Below are 25,716 nucleotides of genomic sequence, written 5' to 3' on the forward strand. Positions count from 1 at the left end.
TCAATTTGGCAAAATATTTATTTATAATAAATCTGTTCAAAAGCAGTTGGTCACATCAGTTAATCATTTTACATTATTGGGCTATTACAATGGTATTGATAAACGTATATAAATGAACTGCCTTTTTGTACATTTTACAAAAGAAAAACAAAAAGGTAAAATAAACAGAAAAACAAAAAAACAATAAAAGGTCAACAACAGAAACACATGGAAAAGGAACAGGTGGATTCCGTAAGACAAAAGGCAAAGCAGAATGAGTTGTTTGCACTCAGGCAATTGCTGCCATTATTGTTACCCGTACAAGTCCTCTGCACCATTAATGCAACAAGACTTTAGTTTAGGTGCAGGCTCTGAGAACGGAATCAGATGTCATGTACAGTAGCAGCTCCAGTCAACTGAACAACAGTACTGCATGTCAACACTGGGAATGGTTTCTGATAGAATTTCAAGCTGCACACAGTACTTTATACATCAGATTAAAACACATTTCATTACTCCCATTCAGTAGTTCCTGGTGGCTTTGATGTCAAATCGTACATTACTCGAGAAATTCCTGGGATCTTCTTGATTTCAGTCACCATTTTCAAAACAACCTACAAATAGTAAAGATGTAAACTATCAAAAATAGTCAAAACTTGGGGGGGAAAAATAAGTCTTCAAAATGACAATTTATAAATAGGAATATATATATATATATATATATATATATATATATATATATATATATATATATATATATATATATACACACACACACACACAAACTATATATATTTTTTTTTAACCCCTTAGCGACCCTTGACGTAACTGTACGTCATGGGTCGCATGGGGATGTATGGAGCGAGCTCAGACACTGAGCTCGCTCCATACACGGCAGATGCCGGCTGTATAATACAGCCAGGACCTGCCAATAACAGCAGCGGTCGGTGCCCGAGCCGATCGCTGCTGTTAACCCTTTACACACTGCGGTCAAACGCGACCGCAGCGTGTAAACAGCGCAGGCGGCATGGGCGCCGCCATGTTTCGCCGATCGCCGCCCTCCTGAACGTCACATGAGGGCGGTGATCGGTTGCTATGACAGCCGGAAGCCTATTGAAGGCTTCCAGGCTTGTCTGTGCACTAGATCTATTAGACGATGCCAGAGGCATCGTCTAATAGAAGTGCTGCGATTTTCCTATTCACTGCAATACTGTAGTATTGCAGTGAATAGTATGAGCGATCAGACCCCCTAGGTTTCAAGGTACCTAAGGGGTCTGATCATAAATGTAACAGAAGAAAAAAAAAAGTTTTTAAAAGTATTAAAAAAATAAAAAAAATATAAAAGTTCAAATCACCCCCCTTTCCCTAGATTAGCTATAAAAGTAATTAAAGAACATTAAACATAAACATATTAGGTATCCCTGCGCTCCAAAATGCCCGAACTATTAGAATATTAAAACATTTATCCCGTACTGCGAACGGCGTAGCGGCAAAAAAAATAAAAACAGCCAAAAAGCGTTTTTTTCAACACTTTGCCTCCTATAAAAAATTGAATAAAAAGTGATCAAACCATCAGATCTTTCCCCAAATGGTATCAATAGAAACGTCATCTTGTCCCGCATAAAAAGACACCACAACCAGCTCCATACATGGAAATATGAAAAAGTTACAGGTGTTAGAACATGATGACACCAAATTTTTTTTCTATTTTGCAAAGTTTATCATTTTTTTAAAAGTATCAAAACATTTCAAATACTATATAAATTTGGTATCACCGCATTCGTACTGACACGTAGAACACAGGTAACATGTCATTTGTACCAAACAGTGAACGCTGTAAAAATTAAACCCATAAGAAAATGGCGCAAATGCATTTTTTCTCCAATTACACCTCATTCTGAATTTTTTTTCCAGCTTCCCAGTACATTGCACAGCATATTGAATGATGCCATTACAAAGTACAATTTGTCCCGCAAACAATAAGCCATCATGTGACTCTGTGAACTGAAAAATGAAAAAGTTATGGCTCTTGAAATGTGAGGAGGGAAAAACGAAAGTGCGAAACCAAAAAATGGCCTGGTCCTTAAGGGGTTAAATATCTAGAAATATTATTGCCATTCAAATTGCCGCATCCACAGTGATGTAATGTCAAATTGCCATTATACAATACAGCCATGTGGCATACTGTCTCAATGAGCATAGTCTTTATGACCCAATGAGCATAGTCGATGAGAAATATAAGGGACATTTAACTAAACACTGGAACGTCATAAACTAAATCAATTTTTAAATGAAGTAACACTTTGTAAATGGAGTCTGTCCACACTGCTGACTCTGCAAAATTGTTGACAATGCTTTATAGAGAACATTTTAATGTCCCTGTCTCCATTATATAAAATAAGCACCCATAAGATGGCCCCTTTATGTGCGATGCTATGGACTCTATATTGAATGCTATCAGGAAAGCACTAGAGCCATTATTCATTGCAGAGGGGAGGGGCTGTGGAGCATTCAATGCAAAAAGCTCTGGGCACTGCATATGAAGGGGCTGCTTACTGGACACTTGCAATTGAAGTAATGGGGTAATCACCACCAAAAACACGGGGGAACTAGCACTGGTCCAGTAAAGTGTCTTTATTTGAACATAACACACTACAAGCCCTTTTTCAAGTGTATAAAATTGATATCCGTAGTGTGTTATGTTCAAATAAAGACACTTGACTGGACCAGAGCTGGTTCAATATCACACTATTAGCACTTGACGCTGTTTTTTTCTTTGTGGTATACTTGCGATTGCAGGCTATTAAAACATGGATTTATTGGTCATGTAACCTGCATGACCAACGCCTCTGGCATATTTATAATGCTCTCACTGTACATTATAGTGCATGGACAGCAGTTTCAAGGGGTCAAAAGTGCTGCGAGAGGTTTTTAAGGGATCAATGCAAAACTCATCGAGGGCCCAAGGGTGATGTAAAATGAAAAAAGTGATATTCACCTATCCTCAGGTCCTCGGTAATGTCTCCCGTTCTATCTGCTGTACACACTCTCTAAAGACTCAGATGACCACTGCAGCCAATGTAGTGTACCAGGAATGAAACTGTAGTCTAGTGGTGCTCAGACTGGGGCTCAATCTGAGTTACAATGTATAAAGAAAACTCTGGCACTCTCTTGCTGGTCCTTTTCAACTACTCTACATCACCATGACTTATTCTGCTCCTTATTCCTGACTGCATACGATAAAGTGAAGAAGGTCTGATGCAAGACCAAAGTGTTTTTGTTTCTGGATGTAAAACAAACGTATTGAAACAGTACTGTTATAACCAGTACGCAACATGTAACCACTGAGGTTAGAGATTGGTCGTAGAGGTCACCTGAGTCTCTCTGCACTTCTGACCTGGGCAGTTTGTTTGGGCCAGAACAAAGGGCTGGAGGCAGGTGGGTATCTCTTATTTTACACCCAACACTGAGCAGCTTTACAATCATCCCGGAAAATCCACATTCGTAGTCTTAAAGAGGACCTTTCATGACTTTGGGCACAGGCAGTTCTATATACTGCTGGAAAGCTGACAGTGCGCTGAGTGCGCTTTCCCAATCTGTGCCCAGGGTAAAGAGCTTTCAGTGCCGATACCGTAGCTCTTTACAGTCTGTCAGGAACGTCCTTCTACACAGCAGCGCCTATAGCGCTGTGCTCTGAGACCAGGGAGGAACGCCCCCCTCCCCTCCTGATAATACTCGTCTATGGACGAGCACTGTGAGCAGAGGTAGGGGGCGTTCCTCCCCACGCACAATGTACAGCGCGATAGGCGCTGCTGTGCAGAAGGACATACCTGACTGTCAGAAACGCCCTTCTGACTGTAAAGAGCTACGGTACCAGGACCGAAAGCTCTTTACCGGGGGCACAGATCGGGAAAGCCGTCAGTTAACTGAATTCAGCGCACTGTCGGCTTTCCAGCAGTATATAGAACTGCCTGAGCCCAAAGTCATGAAAGATCCTCTTTAAAATACATCACTTCCAGCACTTGAAGGTGAAAATTGGACGTTACAGGATGGTCATAAACTAATAATTGTTAGCCAAAGTCATTTGAAAAATTGTTCTACACAGAGCACATTAAAGCGGTTCCATATTCAGAGAACAATCCTAAATGAAAAAAACAAAACAAAACCACAATACCTCTTCTGGAATCTCATTGCCTGGAGTAGCAGCAATGCCAGTCATAAAATCGCTGGTGATAAAAGTGCGGATAACCACAGACCGCTGACATGACGGCTGTTTTTGTAAAGGATCTCGATCAAAATGTAATGGTGTCAATATGACAGGCATCTGGCTTATCTTGCTGGCATAACCTAGGTGAAAAAAAATACAAAATAAACAATAGGTACAAAGCTACATGGGTTAAAAAAAAACAAACAAAAAAAAAAAACTGGGATGGTCCTTAAAAGCACAGCCCAATTAAATTAGACACAATCCAAAGTCACATTTTTATGGCATTTTTCACATCACATACTACATATTATTCCTTCCGCTAACTCAAGTATTTATTACACTGGGGATCAATCTGTAACAATTTCTGTTGAGTTTGATTTTTGAGCCGTTTTATAGTTTATTAGGCATGCTGCTGTAGTTAGTTTTCTTCTACCACGTCAAGTTTTTTTCCCTCTACATCTTATGAGAACGTGCCTGCTCTCCGTGGAATCGAGCATGGATCATAGCAAGCACTATTGCGCTCCTATTAGCTGACACAAACCTTCTCCGATGGGCGACGGGTGAATGACGCATTGGAGAACAGCTTTATACTTGTCTGGACTTGTTCAGTTACGCCTGAGATACTGTAGCAAGACGTGTGTCGCACTGAAATAGTGCAGCACATTCCAACATGGAGTCGGAGTTCTTGTTTATATACAAGGTTAGCAGTGTTTAGTGTTTGAACTGAAACTTTTCCTTATGTCTACCTCTGCTAGGTCACGTTGTAAGTGCTTAAACAGCCCTGATTTGTTTTGTTATATATGTGGCAGTTTTACAATTCCCAGTCAAAGGACAAAGATCAGTACGTTTGTCAGGCAAGTCTATTTTGTCTATTTTAAAGTGAAAATTGGTGATGAAGATAAATCATGGGCCCCTCACAAACTGTGTAAGCAGTGTGTTGAGACTTTACAGATGTGGACTAAGGGAACACATGACAAACTTCCATTTGGTATATCTATGATTTGGAGAGAGACCAGAGATCATTTAAATGATTATTACTTTTGTATAGTGAAAAAGTCAGGATATAACAAGAAAAACAAATGTAAAATAGAGTATCCTAGTTTACCATCAGCTATACACCCAGAGCCTCATTCAGCCGAAATTCCAGTGTCTGCTTTCAATGAATTACCCTCTTTGGAAATACGGGAATCAAAGCGACCCCGACAATGAAGATTTTGAAATTGAAGAGGTTTCCTTTCGTAAGAGATTTGAGCAGCACGAGTTAAATGATTTGGTACGAGATTTGGGACTATCCAAAAAAAAAAAAAAAAAAAACTTCAGAGCTCTCAGCATCAAGTCTGCACAAGAAAAACTTGCTTGAAAAAGGGAGCTAACGTCATCCTATCCTATTTTCGATCAAGAGAAAGTGCGTTTCTACAATACTTTCGAAGTGATGATAGATTTGTGAATATCCATAACATACATGGTTTAATGGAAGAGTTGGGAATTTCAGCCTATACCACAACTGAATTCCGATTGCTTATTGATCGGTCAACACGCAGCTTGAAGTGTTGCTCTCCTCCACAATGGAAATTTATTTGGTTCAGTCCCGAAAGCCCATTCAGTTCCTTTGAGTGAAGAATATGAAGATAAAGAGGGTCATCGATTTGTTGCAATGACCTTAAAATGGTCTGCCTCCTTCTTGGCCAGCCATGCGGATATACCAAGTATCCCTGCTTTTTGTGGATGTGGGACAGCAGAGCTCGTGAGAAGCATAGGGTGCAGTCAAATTGGCTGCCAAAATCAGACCTGAAACCTGGTGATCCAAACATTCTACATCAGCCACTTGTCGAAACACAGAACATTATATTTCCACCTCTGCATATAAAATTGGGTCTCATGAAGCAATTCGTTAAAGCTTTGCCAATTGAAGGAGACTGTTTCAGGTATCTCATGTTGGCATTTTTGCTGTTCTACAGATTCGGAAGCTTGTTAAAGATGAACATTTCATCGGAACAATGCCAGAAATTCAAAAGAATGCTTGCTTGGCATTCAAAACATTGTTAAAGACTTTCTTGGAAATACACAAGAACCGAATTACGCCGAAATCATCCAGCAACTCTTGGAGAGCTTCATACTGCTAGGTTGCAACATCAAACTGCATTTTTTACATAGCCATCTTGCTAACTTCCCAGAAAATCTTGGTGCAGTAACTGATGAGCAGGGTGAGCGATTCCACCAAGATTTGAAGTCATGGAGGCACGGTATCAAGGTAGAGGGGCTGTACATATGATGGCCGACTATTGTTGGAGCATCAAGCGAGAATGTCCACAGATTAAACACTCCAGAAAAAGCTATAAGCGAAAATTTGTACCTTGATATGCAATTACCGTTCCGATAAAAAAAAAAAAAAAAAAAACACTATATGAACACAATTTAACTTGACGTAACTATTATAACCATTGTATGAAAATTATTTTTTGTAAACTGTATATTTGGTAAGTTTTTACTTTATTTTCCTTTATATGAACAATTTGTATGACTTTTGAGAGTATCCTGTAGCTTAAAAAATTGGCGTGATAGATAAAAACTGTGGTTATTTTTGTATCCAAAAGTTAGTTGAAAACAAGTCACAGATTTAAGACAACAAAATTGCTGTTCCCCAGTGTTAAATATATATATTTGCTGAAAACGTCCATAAAAGTATTGTGTTCGTGACTTATGCCCAAAGAGTGTCTTTTCAGCATAGGTTCAATTGCGAGCACGCGGGGTGGGGTGGGGTCTTGAGGAGTGTTCCCAAGTCAACACCGATAACCCTTGAGCCAGAAAAGAATGCGTCTAATTTATGATGAGGCACAGGCCCCCTCCTAAATTAGGTGCATCCTCCAGCAGTCCATGTGCCAATACTAAAATCTAGGACACTAGATGGCATAGACGTCAGTCATCAGCTACACCTATTCGGAAAACGTCACAGGCATTTAAAAAGGTCACAAACTCAAAGTCTGAGACCTTTTCAATACAGAAAGCATAGGGGATAACTATAGAATAAAACCTACAAAAATTCCACAATTTCATTCTTACCAGACTCTCTTAAAATGTTATGTGCCTCAAAGTCAGCTTGCCGTAATGTACTGAGCACGCCGGTTGTTAAAAAGGTAGGAGTAACATCAGTGGGGGGTTCTTTCACAGGTGGTCCAAATACATATACGACTCTGAAAGATATAAAATAGTACAAAATTAAGTTCCAGCTATTTCACAAGATCCAGATGGTATACAGTGATAAACAAAATGCAAAGATATTCACAGAGGACAGACTACACAACTTGCCATTATGTGAAAGTTATTTACCTGTTAATGTTGTGACACATTCGAGGAATTAGTCTGGCCAAGTACATGAGAGACTCCCAGTGTGGGGCATCTTTACTGGAGATACCACAAACATAGCTGTAAGAGCGACAGTCACCCTACAAGAGAACAACAACATTTGTAACCAATTCTGTTCAGCGACAGAAGCAAAAAAGTAGTGCTGGAGTGAGGTAAAATTTATGAACATTTATTGCCTGTTATGGCTCATTCATTAGCCAGAACAGTCAATCTACACTAGCTAGGAGTCAGTGTGGATCTGTATTTACATTTACATAGATTATAGTTAAAAAAAACTCTTTGGGCCATGATCCTCTTGCCAACTCCGTTTTACCCTTCAGGGAAATCTTATGCTGGACACGGATCAAAAATTTGCAACTTTTTATGCCAGAAAACTTGCACAGAACTGGATTGCACATTTTCCATAAAATAAACACTGTGCTTTGTATGCATTGAAAAGGATGAAGTGCTCTCTCAAACAATAGTTCATCATGTGGGTGCCAGGTATTGGACGCCCACTGATCTAATACGGATATCCTAAGGACAGCTCAACAATATTAGAATGCTGGAAACCCCCTTTAAGTAAGGCAATTTCATCTAATTGTTTATTTTTAACTCTAAAATCAAACACTATTTTCTTTTACATTTCTAAGAGGTGATCAGTTACGGTGTACAATATTACAGAACTCTCAAATGGCAGCTTTATACCTAAACCCAAAATATAAATCCTAAGATAATGGCAGAAATAAAGCTACTCACCTGCACTCCAACAGTTTTAATAGGTAACAAGAAGGCATTCAGTGAATGTAGACTAGTGATGTGCATCAGTTTCTCCTGGTCCTCTTCTGTTGTACAAGCTTTGACTCTTTGAAGGAGGGTGTGAGGCTGCAAGGGATAATGGCAGGTTCATGAGAAGCGCAGCATGCCATTATCACACATAGGGAGGTGTAATTAATAGGGAGCTCAGGAACATTTTTGCTTTGATTCACTAGAATGTGCTGGTTTGAAGCATCAAAGGCCTCCATATTTATGTACAGACAAAGTCAATGTTTCTCAAACACTGAAGAAGCAGCAGCCCGATACTTGCCAACTCTTATCCTAACTATCCCATGATCTTACTCCTGATTATACATTGTTTATAGTCATTATGTTTCCCCCCCCCCAAGAAACTCAAAGTTTTACTACTGAAGTAGAAACTTAAAGTGTACCTCCAATTGTAAAAAAAAAAAAAATCATACATGGGAACGTAAACTTTGTTATATCTCTTATTTAAGTTTTCTTCTTCACTTAAGCAGGCCGCTCTTCTGCCAGATCCAATACCGTAGAAAACTATGGGCCCATTCTGGCATCAGTCTCCCTCTGGCTTGTGTGAACCACGCTGGAGTATGTGAAAGCACCCTTACATACATTACATTCACCTGTACAATTCATTTATGAAAAATTGTTTTACAAAGTTGGAGGTAAGTTTTAACAAGCGAAACAGGAAAGCAAATACCTTATCAATTAAAAAGGACGATGGAAAAATATAAACATACCTTTTTAACACTTGCTGAATAATCTGCAACTATTTTTAAAATGTTGTTGGTTTCGGCAAAGTCTTTGCAGACGTAAGGCTCTTCAGCACATATAACACGAATTGCTAAGCCTGGACCTAAAGGGAGGGAGAAGGTTAGACAGTCCAGAAGAATAGTCACAGTCTCCTTGACATTAGATTTCTGTAATAAAGCTGCAACTCCCTGGGACAAACATAAGCCCTGTGAGTCATATCTAGAAAGTTGGAGATCACCGTCTTAACTCACTGCAACACAACAAGGCAGAATGTTACTCACAATGCTCTACTGATAAAATGTCAAAGTGATACTTGTGTTCTTTTACCTGGGAAAGGATGTCTGCTTACAAGCTCTTCAGGAAGCCCAAGTTCTCTTCCTAATATACGAACTTCATCCTTGTGAAAATCTTTTAATGGCTCTATTACTTTTCCCTAAATGAAACAAACATAAGGAATGGTTATCATGACTAAGATGTAAAGATTTGGACTAAAATTAAAAAAAAAAAAACAACAAACAAACAAAAAAAACAACACACCAAAACAAAACAAGTTAGGTATTTAAAAGATGGCGCCTGCTCCAGCAGCAATGTCTACTTGAAGCCACATCTGTTCACAGACCAATAGCCTACTTACAGGCAATGGTCAGTGCTTACTTTCACATTAGGTGCCAGTTTTACAATACACTACCATGACTTGCTTGGAAACTAACTTATTGTAAAATCCAAGGCCCTACCTCTTCTCTCAGCTTCCTGATAAGCTCTGTATCATTGTGATGTGTTTTAATAACTTCAGCTTTAACGCTAGCAATAAGAGAGGCACTTTCAATCAGATCCGGTCGTAATGTGCCTTGTGCAAGGAAAACTTCATCAGGGTTAAGGTTCATTTCCCCAATAACTTCATTGGCAATCTAGAAGCAAAGAAGTATTTATGTGTTAGTGTACAAGAATACGCAAATCTGTTAACAGTTTCAAATACTTGAAAAAGGGTTTTCAGTACCAAAAATAAAATCAGTTCGAGGCAGGCACGACTTTTAAAAATAAATACCAAAAGAAGCGTCACTCCCCCCCCCCCCCCCCTTCATTCCATCAGTGGGGCCTTCAGTCTCATTTTTCAGCTGCAATCATGTCAATGCACCCCCACGACTGCTGTATCCAATTACAGGACCCGGTGCTCACCAGTCAGGTTATTACTGCAGCATACTGTATATGACTGCAAGAGAGCTGTGTGTGTTAGGAGAGCAGACGATACAAGTGGTCTGCCACTGAAGCAAGGGTAGTGGCAGTGCATACCCTGGATTATATATGTATAGCGACATGCCTGCACATCCTCCCCTCCATTTAGGAGCGGGGTGTCCTCCAGACTACATATAATTCAATTCTGGACAAACCCTTTACGATACCTATCGATAAGTCTTATTCCAAAGCCTGCCAGCACACACATACCTTTACAAAGGTGTCACCGATAATTTTCCTCTTTTCTTCTGGATTTGTTGTCATGTTAAGGGTTTTGCTAATTCTTTTACGTGGTGTTCTGTCCTCATCAGATATTGGCAACGTTGTTGTACCATTGTAAAATGAATGTGCCGCATTCACAACTGTGAAGAAAACAGATTATAAGTGACAGCTGCATGACATTGTATTGCATGCAAAGTACGGGATTCCTTTAGGGTATATGTTCACACGGAGTTTTTTGCAGGTGGATTTTGAATCCACCTGCAAAAAGGCCTCCCATTCATTTCAATGGGAGTCTCCCGCTTTTATTTCCCTGATAGCGGGTAAAAGAAGCGACATGTCCTATCTTCCCGAAGCTGAGTCAGCCGCGACGTCCACGGCTCGAGACACCCTCCTGATTAGGCCTATTCATTCAGGCCTAATCAGGAGCGGGATGCCAATGCACTGCATCGGCATCCCATTGTGGCTAGCCGCGCAGAGAAGTCACACGGTGGAAAAGGTTTTTGCCATGTGAAAATACTCTTAGATGGTAGCTTTTCATTTCTTTAAAATTCAACGCGCAATGTTACAAGTATCAGTATAGCCCTAGCCTTATTGGGAAGTCAGCATACGGTCACCATATTTAATGGGCAAGGTTATCTGATGACATCACTGAAGACAAGTATGATCTCTGTTGAAAAATTGCTACATTTAAAATGCTCTACCAGTAAATTAATACTTGTTAGCAGGACTACCCCTGTATCCATAGTCTCTGCCATCACTGCTGCTTCAAGATGTGTGCAGTAAATGAAAACAGACTGAGATAATGGGATTTTCTGGGATTGGGAAGTAGATGACCCATCATTAGCATAGGCTAACAATATTTGCTCATTGGGGATTCGACTCTCTACATCCGCATCAGGAGTTCTAAGTGTCGTTGTAGGTACATACTTGACAAGGAAACAACGTGCCGGTAGATGGACCAAGGTAAACATAACAATGTCAGACAATTATCTATCCCTCTAGGTCAGTTTCTGGCATAGAGGGATGATATTGCAGCACACATACATCCTTTCTTGCCCATTCCAAGCCACAATATATGAATATTTGTGGAACTGAATACTTTGGATTAAAATAACCCAGTGGAGTTATAATGGAAATCTACACCAGTTTTTAACTAGTGTAGATTCCTAGTATGTCACAGAGATGTGCAGGCGATATATCAATAACTTCCTGTGACAGTCTGGGCCTTTTTTAAAAAATGGTGTGTGATACGCTAATCTTCATAAGTCGGCCCCAATGTATATTTGGTGCAACAGCCCCACCTCCCTCCAACTATATGAAAAACAGAGTTTGACACGGAAAAAAACAAACCTTTAACTTGGATTCCCAGCTTTTTCAAGGCTTCCTCCACAGACTGACTTTCTCTTTTCCGCATGAATCCATTGTCTATATGAACTGCAATAACTTGATCTTGGTTTAAGGCTTTGTTCAGCAGAGCTGTGCAGACTGTAGAGTCTACTCCCCCACTCAACAGTACCTGAAAGCAAATTACAGCAAAACCTTTTCAATCAACTTTCTATTGTGCTGAGCACCTATTAACCTGTTCATGCCCTGCCATTACTATGATATGAAGCGTGCATTTCTTACTCACCAAGACCTTTGATGAACCGACTTTCTCCTTAATATCCCGAATACATTCAATCTCTCTATTCTGAACTGTGAAAGTGCCGCTACAGCCAGCCACATCATACAAGAAATTCTTTAACATGACTTTGCCGTTCACAGTTAGCCCAACTTCTGGGTGGAATTGTACCCCATACAGCTTTTTGGATTCGTTTGCTATTGCTTTAAAAAAAAACAATAAAAAAAAACCAAATGTTAACTTTCTTATTTTCTTCAAGGTACCAATAGACGTTGTGCCGCCTTATGTGATTAAGAACTGTAAACGTACAGAAAGCTACAGGAAAAGACAAACAATAAAACTAAAATTTTGGTTGTACACCTCACCTCCAATGATGTGTCACCCCATGTGAGCACTGCATATTAGCTGCGGTGGTTATGTGTTTAGGCTGGGTCTGCAGAGACTGGTGAGGGACCAGGGAAACGTTGCCAAGAAATACCAGGGGAGGTGGATAATGTGCTCCCAGGCGGAATATGATACAATCTGAATTCAGCGCACTGTCGGCTTTCCCGATCTGTGCCCTGGGTGAAGAGCTATCGGTCCCGGTACCGTAGCTCTTCACAGTCAGAGGGGCGTTCCTGATAGTCTGTCTGGAACGTCCTTCTCCACAGCAGCGCCTATTGCGCTGTACAGTGTGAGTGGGGAGGAACGACCCTCTCCCTCTGCTCACAGTACTCATCCATAGACGAGTATTATCAGGAAGGGAGGGGGCGTTCCTCCCCGCTCACACAGTACAGCACTATAGGCACTGCTGTGCAGAAGGGCGTTCCTAAATGACTGTCAGGAACGCCCTTCTGACTGTAAAGAGCTATGGTACCGATAGTTCTTTACCCGGGGCACAGATCGGGAAAGCAGACAGTGTACTGAATTGCAGTGCACTGTCGGCTTTCCAGCAGTATATAAAACTGCCAGTGCCTGTACCCATGAAAGGTCCTCTTTAAAAGGGAGTCTTGTCACTGTAGTTAGATAGGTTAGGGTCAACGGCATCAAACACTGTTTCCCCTTGTGGAGTCTCCGACGTAAAGACAGCATTTCCAACAAAAGGAGACAAGGGGAAAACATTGTTTGATTCAGGTGACCCTACCAAGTTTGAGTTGGTTGCCTCCACTGCTGAGATTGCTGTTTTGTCAGTATGCAAATTAACTATTCGGAGCAACAATGGTGTTTTCATTACTCCAAAGAGATGAGTGGCAATACCCCATTGCTCCAAAGAGCTCCTATGCATACTGAAAAACAGCAATATCTCAGCCAATAGAGGCATCAATTCCCAAGGAGAACACACTATTTGATTCAGGTGACAATAACCTATGTATTTTTGTGACTATTGATATGCTGGGTTCTGGTGACAAACTTCCTTTTAGATGTACTCTGTGCTGTAGATGTGCTGTACTCTTCTTTATTATCAAGTAATGATTATCCTTTTATCTTGCATTTATTGGGGGATAGTAATGCGTGCTGGAATACATTACACTATAGCAAACAAAGCTTTTGGTGGCCTTTAACTATAAACATATTTCAAATAAATTTAGAAGCTCCAATCCTTTGCACTTAGCATTTATACCAAGTAAAAAATGATCTGGCTATAGTTTCTCTATATACGGACAGTAGAAATAAGAGATAGTGTGAGAGAGGTTACTATAAATAGACATACATGTACGAGAGAGGGGTTCATTTGAAGGCTACCGATATTCACATGACCACATGTAGAATTTAATATATATATACCTGCTACTATATTTCCAGATTGTGCAACAACCTTAAATCCATCAGCTACCTTGTCCACACTGTCTCCATGTGTCAGCAATACAACCTCCTCCTTCTGCAGCCCCCTGGAAGCAAAGTTCAGAACTATTACAAGAGCAAACACAGTCTATCCGAAACCTAATAAGCAAGGAGATAACATCACTGCGACTGAGAACCTGGTCAAACAGTGTGCAAGAAAGTAGGAGATCTATGCTTACATAGAAAAGGAATACAACGCATGAAACACATAGAACATAAGTCATAAATATATTCTCAGATATTATGTTACATTTACTATAAATTTAGAGACCCAGCCTCAATAGCTCATCTCTTACCTGAACAGAGAACATGTATTGTCGATACTGATGTTGAAAACTCCATCTTCCCTTACATTCTTCTTATGGACAGTTCCTCCAAATACTTTATTCATCATCTGGAAAGAATATGAAACATTGGGTGTAGATGTATATGAGGTAAGAAAAACATACTAGCAAAAAGACCCATCTTAGAATCTATTAGAAGCACCCCAGCATAGTATTGATGAAGGAGGGGGCAGTATGTCCTGAACGCAGAGTACGCTCCTCTCAGATGGCTGGTAAAGATCATCTGATGGCTCTGCTCCAACCTTTACAAAAGAGCAATGGATCCCTTAAGAAGCCTTTTCATTTCCTTTGCAGGCACACTGATCAGAACTTTAGTGTAGCATTTTGTGGGTACTACTACACCCTGTAGGTTAGTGTCAACAAGACACTTAGAATGGCTCTTAAATGGAAAATTTCCCATAAACATGTAATGTATGTGTTTGCCATACACTAGTGAAGGTGATCTCTCCTTAAAGAGTGATAAATATCCCCAGAACCTGGTGTAGAAGTCTCTCATCTCTGCCAAACCAGTTTTCCCTACACTGTGCTGATGAGATCCAACCAGATCGAAACAGCGCTGTTCACAGCTGGGGTTCTGTTCCTTTTGAAATAGATCTACTGGTTTGGATAAACCTCGCATCATAGCATCAAGGCTTGATGAAAAAGTCATGCCTGATGTTTAAGAGGGTAGCAAGCAGAGGCATCTATTTATATCTTGGAAAACAGATTTGCGTATTTTTCCCATAATCCCTCAGTGGAGCGAAAACGGCTTTTGTAAGTCTCCATACACCTGTGAAGGTGATCTCTCCTTAAGGATTGATAATATCTCCAGAACCATATTTGGACTATTACTCCATTAACACAGGATATCCACGTATTAGAAACTGTGGGAATCACAGCAATCAGACCCAAAGAGATCAAGCATTTACACCCTTGTGAGGGTAAGAGACTGCCAGCTATGTATTTTACGATTATGTATTTTGCCCTGGCAAGTTATCAGCTTTGCAGACCCCTCATACACAGTGTGAAGTCTGTGTCTGTGTGCTAACCTCATTATTCCAGCAGGAGGCCACCCTGGAGTTGTATATTGAAATGCCACTGAATACACATAACCCAGACAGGTTGTCTTCAAGTCCATCTTCAAAGGGAATATGGTTTTCTGATAATATTTGTCTAGGAGGACATGCCAGAGTTGCACCGTTAAATTCCTCGGGTGTGTCAGGCGGACTTGAACGCTCAAAGTCCTAACTCGCTAGTGTTGAGAGCAAGGAAGAGGTCCAGACACTGAACTTATTACCCAAAGGAGATTGGGGTGTCATCCTTGGAGTCTATAGGATGGGGATCTCACCACAAACCCCATCATACCACTGGCCTGACACTATTATCATCTGGGAAGGAATTATGACTGTTCTTAGTTATTTGGATTCAAGGATGGAGGGTGGGACTTCGATCCCTAATGACATCACTATGGTAGGAGACTGGGGAGAGTTATATTGTCTCACCTATGGAGACAGAGGTAATTTTGAATCTGGACGCCCTGTGAGCAGACTGAAGCTCCTTACTGACCAAAGTGTGTGCACTGAGGCCTGAAAGCAAGGCCCCAGCGAACCAAATACAGGCTCATGTTGGTATTGTTCCTTTTCGTGGCTATTACAGACCACTCTGGTTAATAAAGCTTGTTTTGTATTATCCTATAAGACCCGGGCACACTGTGGGGCATGAGTGGAAAGTAAGAAAGAAGGGTGATCACCAGGTGTGCCAAAGGGGCTATGGTAAGGCAGTATCCTTCACAACTACTCTGGGGATATGTTGTTTAAGAAAGACCTCTTTAAAATAAAGAGTCTTTCTTGGTGACAACTATTTCTTTGTGAAGCCAGCAGATGCAGTATCAATTATTTAGGCAGGACACTGCTTCCACTTTTTGCAGCTCATATGCCATGCACTGGATCTAAACCATCTGTACAATTTTGGGAGCAATAAGTTTAGGATGCTTTCAAACAGCATTTTGCAATGTTTGAGGAAGGTATACATAGGAAGACTTTCTGAACTGATGCTGCTGTATATGCACCCAATGGTATATGTTATTTTTGTCTGTTAAATAGGAGCTGGTCATAACAAGTATACCGCATGTACTGGGAACAATTAGCAAAAAGGCATTGCAAAGTCTGAACACATAAGAAACAGTAAAACTCAAACCTGATCTGGCAATATTGCACGGTGCCAATGTAACTGTAGTGACTCTAGACAGGAATATAACACCCATTTCCACTACGTATAACCTCCAGCTAAGAAAAGCTCCCCTAAGCAATCATAAGACAAGTCATTTACAACCTACCTGCATGCCATAGCAGATCCCAAGCACTGGCTTGCCAATGGTAAAAATAGCCGAGTCAAACCATGGAGCATCTTCAGCATATACAGAGTTTGGTCCTCCTGATATAATGATAGCTCTACAAGAATAAAAAACTAGTGTTCAAAAATATAATTTTATTCACATATCACCCATAATACTGTATAAACTGATCAAAGTCAATGCCATGAGCCTGCTAGTCAGCATACTTAAAGAGGACCCATCATGTCCTCTGGCACCTGTGGTACTATATACCGTTAGAAAGCTTTCCCAACGTGCGTCCGGGTGCAGGAGAGATCAGTGCCGTTAATTTCGGCACAGATATCTCCCCACTGTCAGAAGGGCAGATCTTACTGCCTAGTATTATCGCTGAGCAGCAAGAAACACATCCCTCCCCCCCATGACTGAGAATTATGGCTGGCCCTTCAATGGTGAAGGGATCTCTCTGGCACCCGGACATGTACAGTGCACTGAAGTCAGCTTTCCAGCGGCAAATAAAACCACGGGTACTGGGGACTGTGAAAGATCCACTTTAAATGCGTTGTCCAGTTCCAGAAAATACCGTACATATTATCTAATGAAAAGTTATACAATTGTCCAACATATTTCCTGTATCAATTTCCTCATGGTTTTCTAGATCATTGCATGCTGTCATTCAAAGTTTTCTTCTGTTGGATAAAAATCAGTCCAAGATCATGTGACATAGTCCATGGTCATGTGATGGACATACAGGTGCACGGCTTGTCTGAAACTGGACAACCCCTTTAACCATTGCGGATATTAACAGACAATGTGTGCTGGTTGTTGGACTCAGCAGTATAATTTAGTCGGTGACTATGACTTCAAGACATGCCTTATTTAAAGATGCAACATAAAGGCTTAGGGCTGGACAGTATGTCAACCATATTTCTAAGTTTAAAAACACTTAGCAAGAACTCAGTCACCAAGCATAGTCATCTATGATGCTAGGAGTCCCTGCATCATGAGCAACTGTGTACTGAAAATATGTCTAAAATCCAAGACAGTAGTCCCATGGGGAGACAGGGTAACTAGAACACTTTGAGTCCAGGTGCTTAGTCGCTGCTGTTTGCTCTGGGAAACGTAGCAACATAAAGCCCACAATTCACAGAGGAAATACAAGTGTGTAAAACTGGCTCAGCATACAACTGGCGATAAAGCACAGATGATATAAGGTGGTCCCCTTAGTCACCACTTTCTGGTGCCAGACATCAGGGAGATGACCAGATCTACCCAGACATAGTGCTGGATCTTAGATGTGGACTCTTACTTTAATAAAGCATGTGCCTCCAGTAACGTTTATTCTTTAAACGGTCAAAATACTTTCGAGAGACTTTTTTTGGAAGCAGCTCTCCAAGGGAACAAAAAATTGCATCAAGCCACTGACAACTGACTTGGAGTCACATTAGAACAGGAAATAAAGCAACTTAGCAATATGTAATTATCAGTGATCTCCTCCATAAGCAGAAGTGATGTGATTATATAACCTGTCTACTTTTACTGCAAACTAGATTACCTGAATGCAATTTTTGTCATGAGAGTGAGAAATGGAATTTTCCAGTATCCTTGCGGCTAATAAGGTTACAGCAGTCTCATATTATTACATATAAAGTGAACACTACCAACAATATTATACTAGGGAATTCTTAGAAAATCTAAGAAAGATTTTCACAAACACATATAAACTTAGCATTATGTCTGTGTGAAAGCTATTATGTCTGCATAACTCCGGCATCCTGCAAACAATTACAGACAAACATTTCAAGGTTGTGAGAAAAACCACCCAGACTTATAGATAGCAATAAAGCAAAGCCACAGCACACTAGAGAAGGTCACAGAGTGCCACAGCGGCCCCTTACCGGAATCCCTGCTCTCGTATAGCAAAGGCTGGCGTTTCCAGTGGATAGATTTCAGACTGCACAAAGAACTCTCGCACCCGGCGGTCAATGACTTTCCCATACTGTGCACCAGCATCGAGAATCACCACCGCCCCCTCGTAGTGATGCTGTCCATCCTTTACATCTGTTCCGGACTTGGCAAGCTAAATACAGAAAAAATAAATAAATAAAATTAGTAGAATTACGGTAATTTATTCATATGAAACAGGAGGATGGTAAAAAAAAATAATTATAAATATCAAGGGGAAAAAAGAAAATTACAAAATTATTTGTTTTACCTTGGCCATAACTGTCTGATAATATTTAGTAGACAGCTACAGGAACAGCTAAGCTGGCGTTTTAGGAAGAAGACTGGTAAGATAAGGCGAAGAGTCAGGAGATTACTATGCTCTATGACCGGAATACAGGCTATATCTGCAGACACGTGACCACTAGACATATGAATGAATGAATCAGAAACCTATGGAGGACAAGTCGTAGTGTGGAGAAATTGAATTAAAAGCAGAGGCTTCAGGAGGATGAGGAACCATGGCCAGGCCATGTGAGCCCAAATAACGCATTCATTTACCAACGAAATTATCTAAATAGGTTTCACGGCTAAAAATCACAAGACCGCTGTACCCAATGTCTTTGCAATAAGAGTCATTCACTTAGACACGAGACATCCAAAGATGGTCACACACTAGATAACTGTGAGTGTAACCTGCGGTTAATCTTATGTGTGGCATATGAGTCATGTAAGGAGCTTATATCAGTTAAAAGAGAAAGTATTGAAGAGGGCAAAGCTCAGGATTTGCCAAATATTGTGGGCTACGGGCATAAAAACTTAACTATTAAGTCTGTTGACAATGGTAACCAACTAGATTATGGCTTTTGTTCTGGGCAAGCAAGTCACAGACTGAACGTACGGATCTGCTTGGGTGCCATGTATGTAACTGTATACCATGTGCTTCTGTTTCAGACTCAGGGGGTGTTCGCACTTGCAACTGCTGTCCGCCCGCGTGAATCTGCTGAAATTGCACAAAAACCAATTGGGGACGGCTTGCACACGGTCAGTTTAAAAACCCATTCAGTTCAATGGGTTTTTAAAGCAAAGGGCAGGTATCCGTCTGCAGCCTCTCCGCCGTGAAACTGCTTCTTTTTTTTTTGCACAGACGCAAAGTTCTGCAGGCGGTAAAGTGGTTTTATGGGAGAGAGGCTGCATACAAATACCTGCCGTTTGCTTTAAAAAAACATTAAAATGAATGGGGTTTTAAAGTGACCGTGTGCAAGGCGTCCCAAATTGGTTTTTGTGCAATTTCGGCGAAATCAATGTCAAGCGTGAACGCCCCTTCAAAGTTGTGAGAAAAAACTTGGCATCAAATTGACTTAGTATTTTAATAATATTATACACCTAATAATATTGTATAGGTAATTTGTTGTATCGCTTGGTACACTTATTTTCATAGGTATTCAATCACTAGCTTTATACTAAATTACAGATTTGCAGCTTCTGTCTGACTATGGTTGTCAGCAATTTATGAAGGTATCAGGCTAGGTTCACATCTACTTCGGAGTCTCAGGCACAACAGGGTGTCCAAGATTAAAGTTCATGGACCAAATTAAGACATGAAGAAAAATTCGTCAAAACTCCTGCAAAGCAGAAGAGAAGCGGTTGTGGAAAAGCGACCAATCAGGTTCCATCTTACATTTTCCAGAGGTCCACTAGAAGATGATAGCAGCAACCTGATTGGTTGCTATGGGCAACTGCTGAACATCTGCCTTGCTCTGGTTTTGATAAATCTCCATGACAGTGCCTTTGTATCTAAGCTGTCTTTGCTGCCCATAGCAACTATATGACAGGTTTATTTTCTAAGCTCCACAGGAGACATGGGTTATAAATAATTGCTTGGGAGAGAAAGCAGTCTTATCCACAGAAACTCAGTACATGCCAAATAAGTCTACACTATACCGTATAACTCACTTGTAGTTAAAGGTTTTGTCGGTGGGTAATATACATTTAGAAAAGGCTGAGAATGGGTAAATAAATAAAAGTAGTGGTACCTCACCAATTCCCTACCACTCCCGCCTTGTAGCTGTCTAGGTCCCCCCTCTGGTCTCTACTTCCCAAACCCTCTAAACACACAGGAAAGCAGTGATCGGCCTCAGCCTGTGAACAGAGACTGGCAGGGGTCTGGGCACCATCAGATCAGAAGGAGAGACGTGAAGCAAGTACTGCTTCTGCGTAAAACTAATACAGTCTGTACTGAATTTTTTTTTTTTTTTTTTTTAATCGTCAGACAATCCCTTTAAGACGTTATCAGCTGATCACCGGAGAGGACGCTTTCTGAAGGCATTAGAACATGTGCGATTTTCATGCTGCTAAATTGTACTGCAATCCTTTATGTTGTGACCACCATGCCTCTGGTCTGTGCCAGTCGCTACATTGGCTGCCTATTCATTATAGAATAAAATATAAAGTTATCCCCCTCATCCACAAGGCTCTCCATAATGCCGCACCTCCATACATTTCCTCCCTCATCTCTGTCTACCGCCCAACCCGTACTCTGCGTTCACTCAATGACCTAACACTTACATCCTCTATCATTAGAACCTCCCATGCTCGTATACAAGACTTCTCCTGAGCTGCACCACTTCTCTGGAATGCTCTACCCCGGACAATCAGATTAACTCCCAATTTCTACAGTTTCAAACGCAAACTAAAGACACATCTTTTCAGACAAGCCTATCACAATGTCTAACGTAAACCCTTAACCCTCCTCTGTCCCCGCTCCCACATTTCCCCACATGATACGATATCATCTCATGCTAACTTTATAGGTCCAAGCTCCATCCACATGTTACAGGACACGACTAGTGACGGCTCATAAAGTCTTATGTTTGTGTAATGACAGTCACCTCTATTACAAAAGTGTCTGACCTCTGCATAAGCAATATCGCCCCTGCTACCTCTTGTGTCACCCCCTCTACCTCAGATTGTAAGCTCTTGTGAGCAGGGCCCTCAGTCCCATTGTGTGAAATGACTTTCTTTGTAATGTATCTTTCTGTCTGCATTTGAACCCTACAAATTGTACAGCGCTGCGGAATATGTTGGCGCTATACAAAATGTATTATTATTATACATATATGTAATGTAATAGTGTTGGAATCCTTGTGAATATCGCAAAAACCTACTTAAAGCACCTCTCTAAGTGCTGACTTCTAAACATGGATGAAAAGCAGCATGTGAGGCTTGGGATGCAAAATAATATGCAATATACCACCATGAAGCCCCAACCAAGCGTAGGATCATCTTCAGCCAACAACTGAATGGAATATTCCTTTAATACTCCTGCAATTGCTACCAGTCACTACAGGTAGTCCTCGGGTTACGTTTCGTGGTCACGACTAGAGATGAGCGAGTAGTATTCGATCAAGTACTCATTCGAATACTATCGCTATTCACAGTAAAGATTCGATTCAGAACCAGCATTGATTTGCCGAATGCTATACACACAGCAGGCTCGTCCTTGCTAGTCAGGAGAGCTGGCAGCTTGCGATTATGCGGCAGCGGACTTTTTCTCATAGAAATGCATTGACCAGTGTTGATTGACCAGTGTACAGCATTCGGCCAATCAACACTGGTTCTGCCGGAGGCTCGTCTGTGAGGAGGCGGAGTCTAAGATCGGATCACAGCAGTCTCCATTGTGGTCCGATCTTAGACTCCGCCTCCTCACAGACCCCCAGTGTTGATTGGCCGAATGCTGTACACTGGCCAATCAACGCTGGTCAATGCATTCCTATGAGAAAAAGTCCGCTCCCGCATAAACGCAAGCTGCCAGCTCTCCCTGTACAGTACGTGATTTAGTGTGCAGCGGCTCGGAACCGAGGAAGACTGTACTGTACATGGTACAGTTACGTATGTTTCCGATGCCGCGTAGGAACGGATCAACGTCGTAAGTCGAGGACTACCTGTACCGCAATAAAGAACAATGGAAACCAAGGGACATTCCTTGTTCATAAAAACTACTAAAGGCAATGGGCACACATACAGGGAACAATTCCAACAGCAATATATAAATATGCACCAAGCATAGACCTATGCTTTAAACAGGTGGCTCCCAAACTTTCTGAAGACAGGACTCATTTTGAGTGCGAATTTTGTTTCGGACCCCAAAAAAGAAAAAAAAAACAAAAGTCCAGTAAAATTGAAGACACTTGTAATTCTACTTCCTAGAGGGCATTCACACTACCGTTGCTGTCTTCCATCATAGAATGACAGCAACAGACATTAAACTTTCCCACTGACACTAATGTAAACAACATGACAGAATCTTCTGTCATGTTGGTTTACTTTTTTACCCCAAGATAAAATCCTACATGCACAACTTTGGGTCAGTGCATATGGAGTTTTTTGGTGCTGATTTTGACGCTGAATCCGCCTCAGTATCAGCCTCCAATAGAGTTCTTTTGGGAGGCTTTTTGGAGGCCGATTTTGAGGCGGATTCAGAGTCAAAATCAGCACAAAAAATATTCTGTGTGCACTGACCCTTTATCTTCCATTACAAAAGTAAACAAACAAGACAGATGTTAGCTGTCTATCAGTCTGTGACAGTTTAATGTCCGTTGCTGTCATCCTATAACATAAGACAGCTATGGACATTCGCAACAACAGTGTGAACACCCCATTTAGAAATGTCCATATGGCGTAACCTGGCGTTGATTTTGAGGTGGATTCTGCCTTAACATCAGTGCCAAATTCTGCCTTCTGTTGTTTTCAATGAGAGTCATAAATCAGAACAGAATATTGAAAAAATAAGCGCTCTGCTCAATCTTGCCATGGAGGCCACTGAACGGCAACTGAAAGCTGCATTGGAAAGCCCACCGCCATTCTCAACATCTGTGTACCGCAACCTTCACCCCGGTGCTAATGGTGCTGGATTATGTCTGCAGCAAGACGAGGCATCCAGTACAGACATCTTACCACTATGTTCTCTTGGAAATGTAGTTCAATTCAGTATAGACTCCAATATCAAGGAACATATTTCCCAGAGGGACCATCAGATGACTTACAAGAGTCAATAAACATCCTTACTGCAGATGGGTGTGGAAGACATCAATCTGTTGTGGTTGTGCAGTGCTGCCATCACAATATGGTCACTGATGGAGGGTCCACATAAGCAGTGCCACACAGCTAGAGCATCAGTGAACAGCTCACAGCCCCCAGGGATTATATACACCATATACCACACATATGTAGGACGATACTGTAATAAACAGCAAGCACTGGCTTCATTTTCAGTTTTCACTAGATGTAGTATAACCAGAGAACTGGCCTGAGTTATAATACAAATCTTGGGTTGTGGTACCCCACCTCAATTCGTCTACATTCACACAATGCGCCAAGTGAGACACAGAATAGTAGATGTGTTGCTCTTTTGGTGCACAGAAGCACTTTGCAACAGATGTGCGCCACAATATCACTCCTATATGCCAGGAAACTACACATTAGCACTGAATACCAAAGACTACACACGAGCACAGTCCTAAAGATACAGATGCCCAACCCAAACGGATCAACTGAATGGGGTTAAAAAGAAGTCTAGTCACGCCGTCTATTAGCGCGTCAGAGTATCAGAGTACTGGCAGCCACAGATAACCCGTAGTCTGAGGTCAGACTTCTGCCACATCTTATCTCACAAATGGATCGCACCGTGTGAATGTCTCAATGTACCTACAACAAAGGGTTGTACACAGGACAGCACCAGCCACTCCATACGTGTGGGTGACTGGCCGCAATATTTTAACAGCATCTGCTCCCGGGCATTGATAATGAGAAAAAAATGAGATGGCCGATACTTCAGAAGTCCTGTACAAGTGATATAGAGGACAGTACATGGCGTTACAATGCTGTGTGAACCAGGCTTTAGACTAGCTCTTCTGATGGGACTGCCAACCATACAGGTACATACACACAGTCAGGATTATGTGCAGATTTTACACGTGGATTTCAATATGTAAAACAGCGCGCTATGATCCATTAGCATTATGGGTAATTTCTCATACACATGATGTGGATTTTTTCCTGTGCAGAAATTTTAACTCTGGAGCAGATTTTAAATGCACAGAAAGTCAATTTTTCTTTATTTTTCTGTCATGTATTATATAAAAAAAAGTTGCTTCAAAATCTGCACCTGCATGTACTAAAGTCTGCGGCACCGTTCCATGCACGCGCATATTTATACATATAGAGGACGTAGAACTTACACCTCATGTTGTGCATGTAAATCATGAAACTGTGCATGTGCCGTACATGGAAAACATACACAACAGAGTGAAAGCAACTTCCATATACACATACACAATCCAACCATCAGCATGGCAGATCGGAGGAGGGGCAGCTCAAAATGATAGTAGATTGGTTTGTGTTAAATTTGGTTGCTCAAAAGCTGCCATTTTGGCTAACTTGTTGTCTTCTGTGTTTGGGCAGCCTCACATATAATCCACTAAAGCCAAAGCTCATCTCATTCTCTGTAACCAAACATAATGTATAAAAGTATAGTATGAATTCTATCTATAATAATATAACTCAACCCATTTCCCATAAATAAGACTAGTGTAGGGGGCCAGCAGTAGCCGCACAGGGGGAGCACTGCACACATGACAATGTGGTCCCCACGTGTGGCAGCAGATGAGCCCAGTCCGGGCACACAGGAGCCCGCGGCAGTGCTGGCCATAGTCTCCTGAGGTAACAGCGCACACAGGCTGTGCTAGCCAGAGGATACAGGCAGTACCAGCTGGAGGCACAGCCCATTCTTTCTGGACCCACACCGTCACCCCCGGCACTGTCAACTGATACAAGACAAGGCCTCGGCTAGGGGGCTTCTGACCCCCGGCTCAGCACTGCCCTCATCTGTCATCCTCAGTGTCTACCCCGCCCTAGTTCGTCACTGACCTTGGAGTCTCCGTTACATAGAGCCATGAGTAGCCGCGGCGTGAGCGGCAGGTCTGGGGGATGTCTCTCAGAGAGCTCGGCTTTGGCGCCGGATAGAATGGTGGTAGAGAGTGTGTGTGATCCGCAGTCTCCCCGCCTCCTGATAGTCGTCCACTAGGTGGAGCTGTAGAGCAGACGAAATACCCAAGACTGACGTTCAAGGCGCCATATTGGGTTTGGG

General features: G+C 41.5%; 1 protein-coding gene across 1 annotated transcript; it reads right to left on the reverse strand.

The window, feature by feature from the left end:
• On the reverse strand, positions 1 to 25,627 carry GMPS (guanine monophosphate synthase). Its single transcript, XM_075268763.1, has 16 exons — positions 25,497 to 25,627; positions 18,524 to 18,705; positions 16,632 to 16,746; positions 14,270 to 14,367; positions 13,917 to 14,020; positions 12,162 to 12,355; positions 11,882 to 12,047; positions 10,520 to 10,671; positions 9,811 to 9,984; positions 9,404 to 9,509; positions 9,064 to 9,179; positions 8,288 to 8,413; positions 7,514 to 7,629; positions 7,247 to 7,377; positions 4,154 to 4,326; positions 1 to 593 (listed from the first exon to the last, which is right to left on the reverse strand). The coding sequence occupies exons 1-16, from the start codon at positions 25,521 to 25,523 to the stop codon at positions 492 to 494; spliced, it is 2,082 nt and encodes a 693-aa protein (XP_075124864.1). The 5' UTR covers positions 25,524 to 25,627; the 3' UTR covers positions 1 to 491.
• Between the last annotated feature and the right edge of the window lie 89 nt (positions 25,628 to 25,716).

The sequence above is a fragment of the Leptodactylus fuscus genome, chromosome 3 (assembly GCF_031893055.1).
Source record: "Leptodactylus fuscus isolate aLepFus1 chromosome 3, aLepFus1.hap2, whole genome shotgun sequence".
In the NCBI taxonomy this organism is placed as follows: Eukaryota; Metazoa; Chordata; class Amphibia; order Anura; family Leptodactylidae; genus Leptodactylus; species Leptodactylus fuscus.

Excerpts from the sequence above, each read along its gene's own strand:
- GMPS (XM_075268763.1), bottom strand. The coding sequence starts at position 25,523 with ATGGCTCTATGTAACGGAGACTCCAAG. Across the intron at positions 14,368-16,631 it reads GGATCTGCTATGGCATGCAG|ATGATGAATAAAGTATTTGG; the intron begins GTAGGTTGTAAA and ends TATTCTTTCCAG. Across the intron at positions 9,180-9,403 it reads AAGCAGACATCCTTTCCCAG|GTCCAGGCTTAGCAATTCGT; the intron begins GTAAAAGAACAC and ends CCCTCCCTTTAG.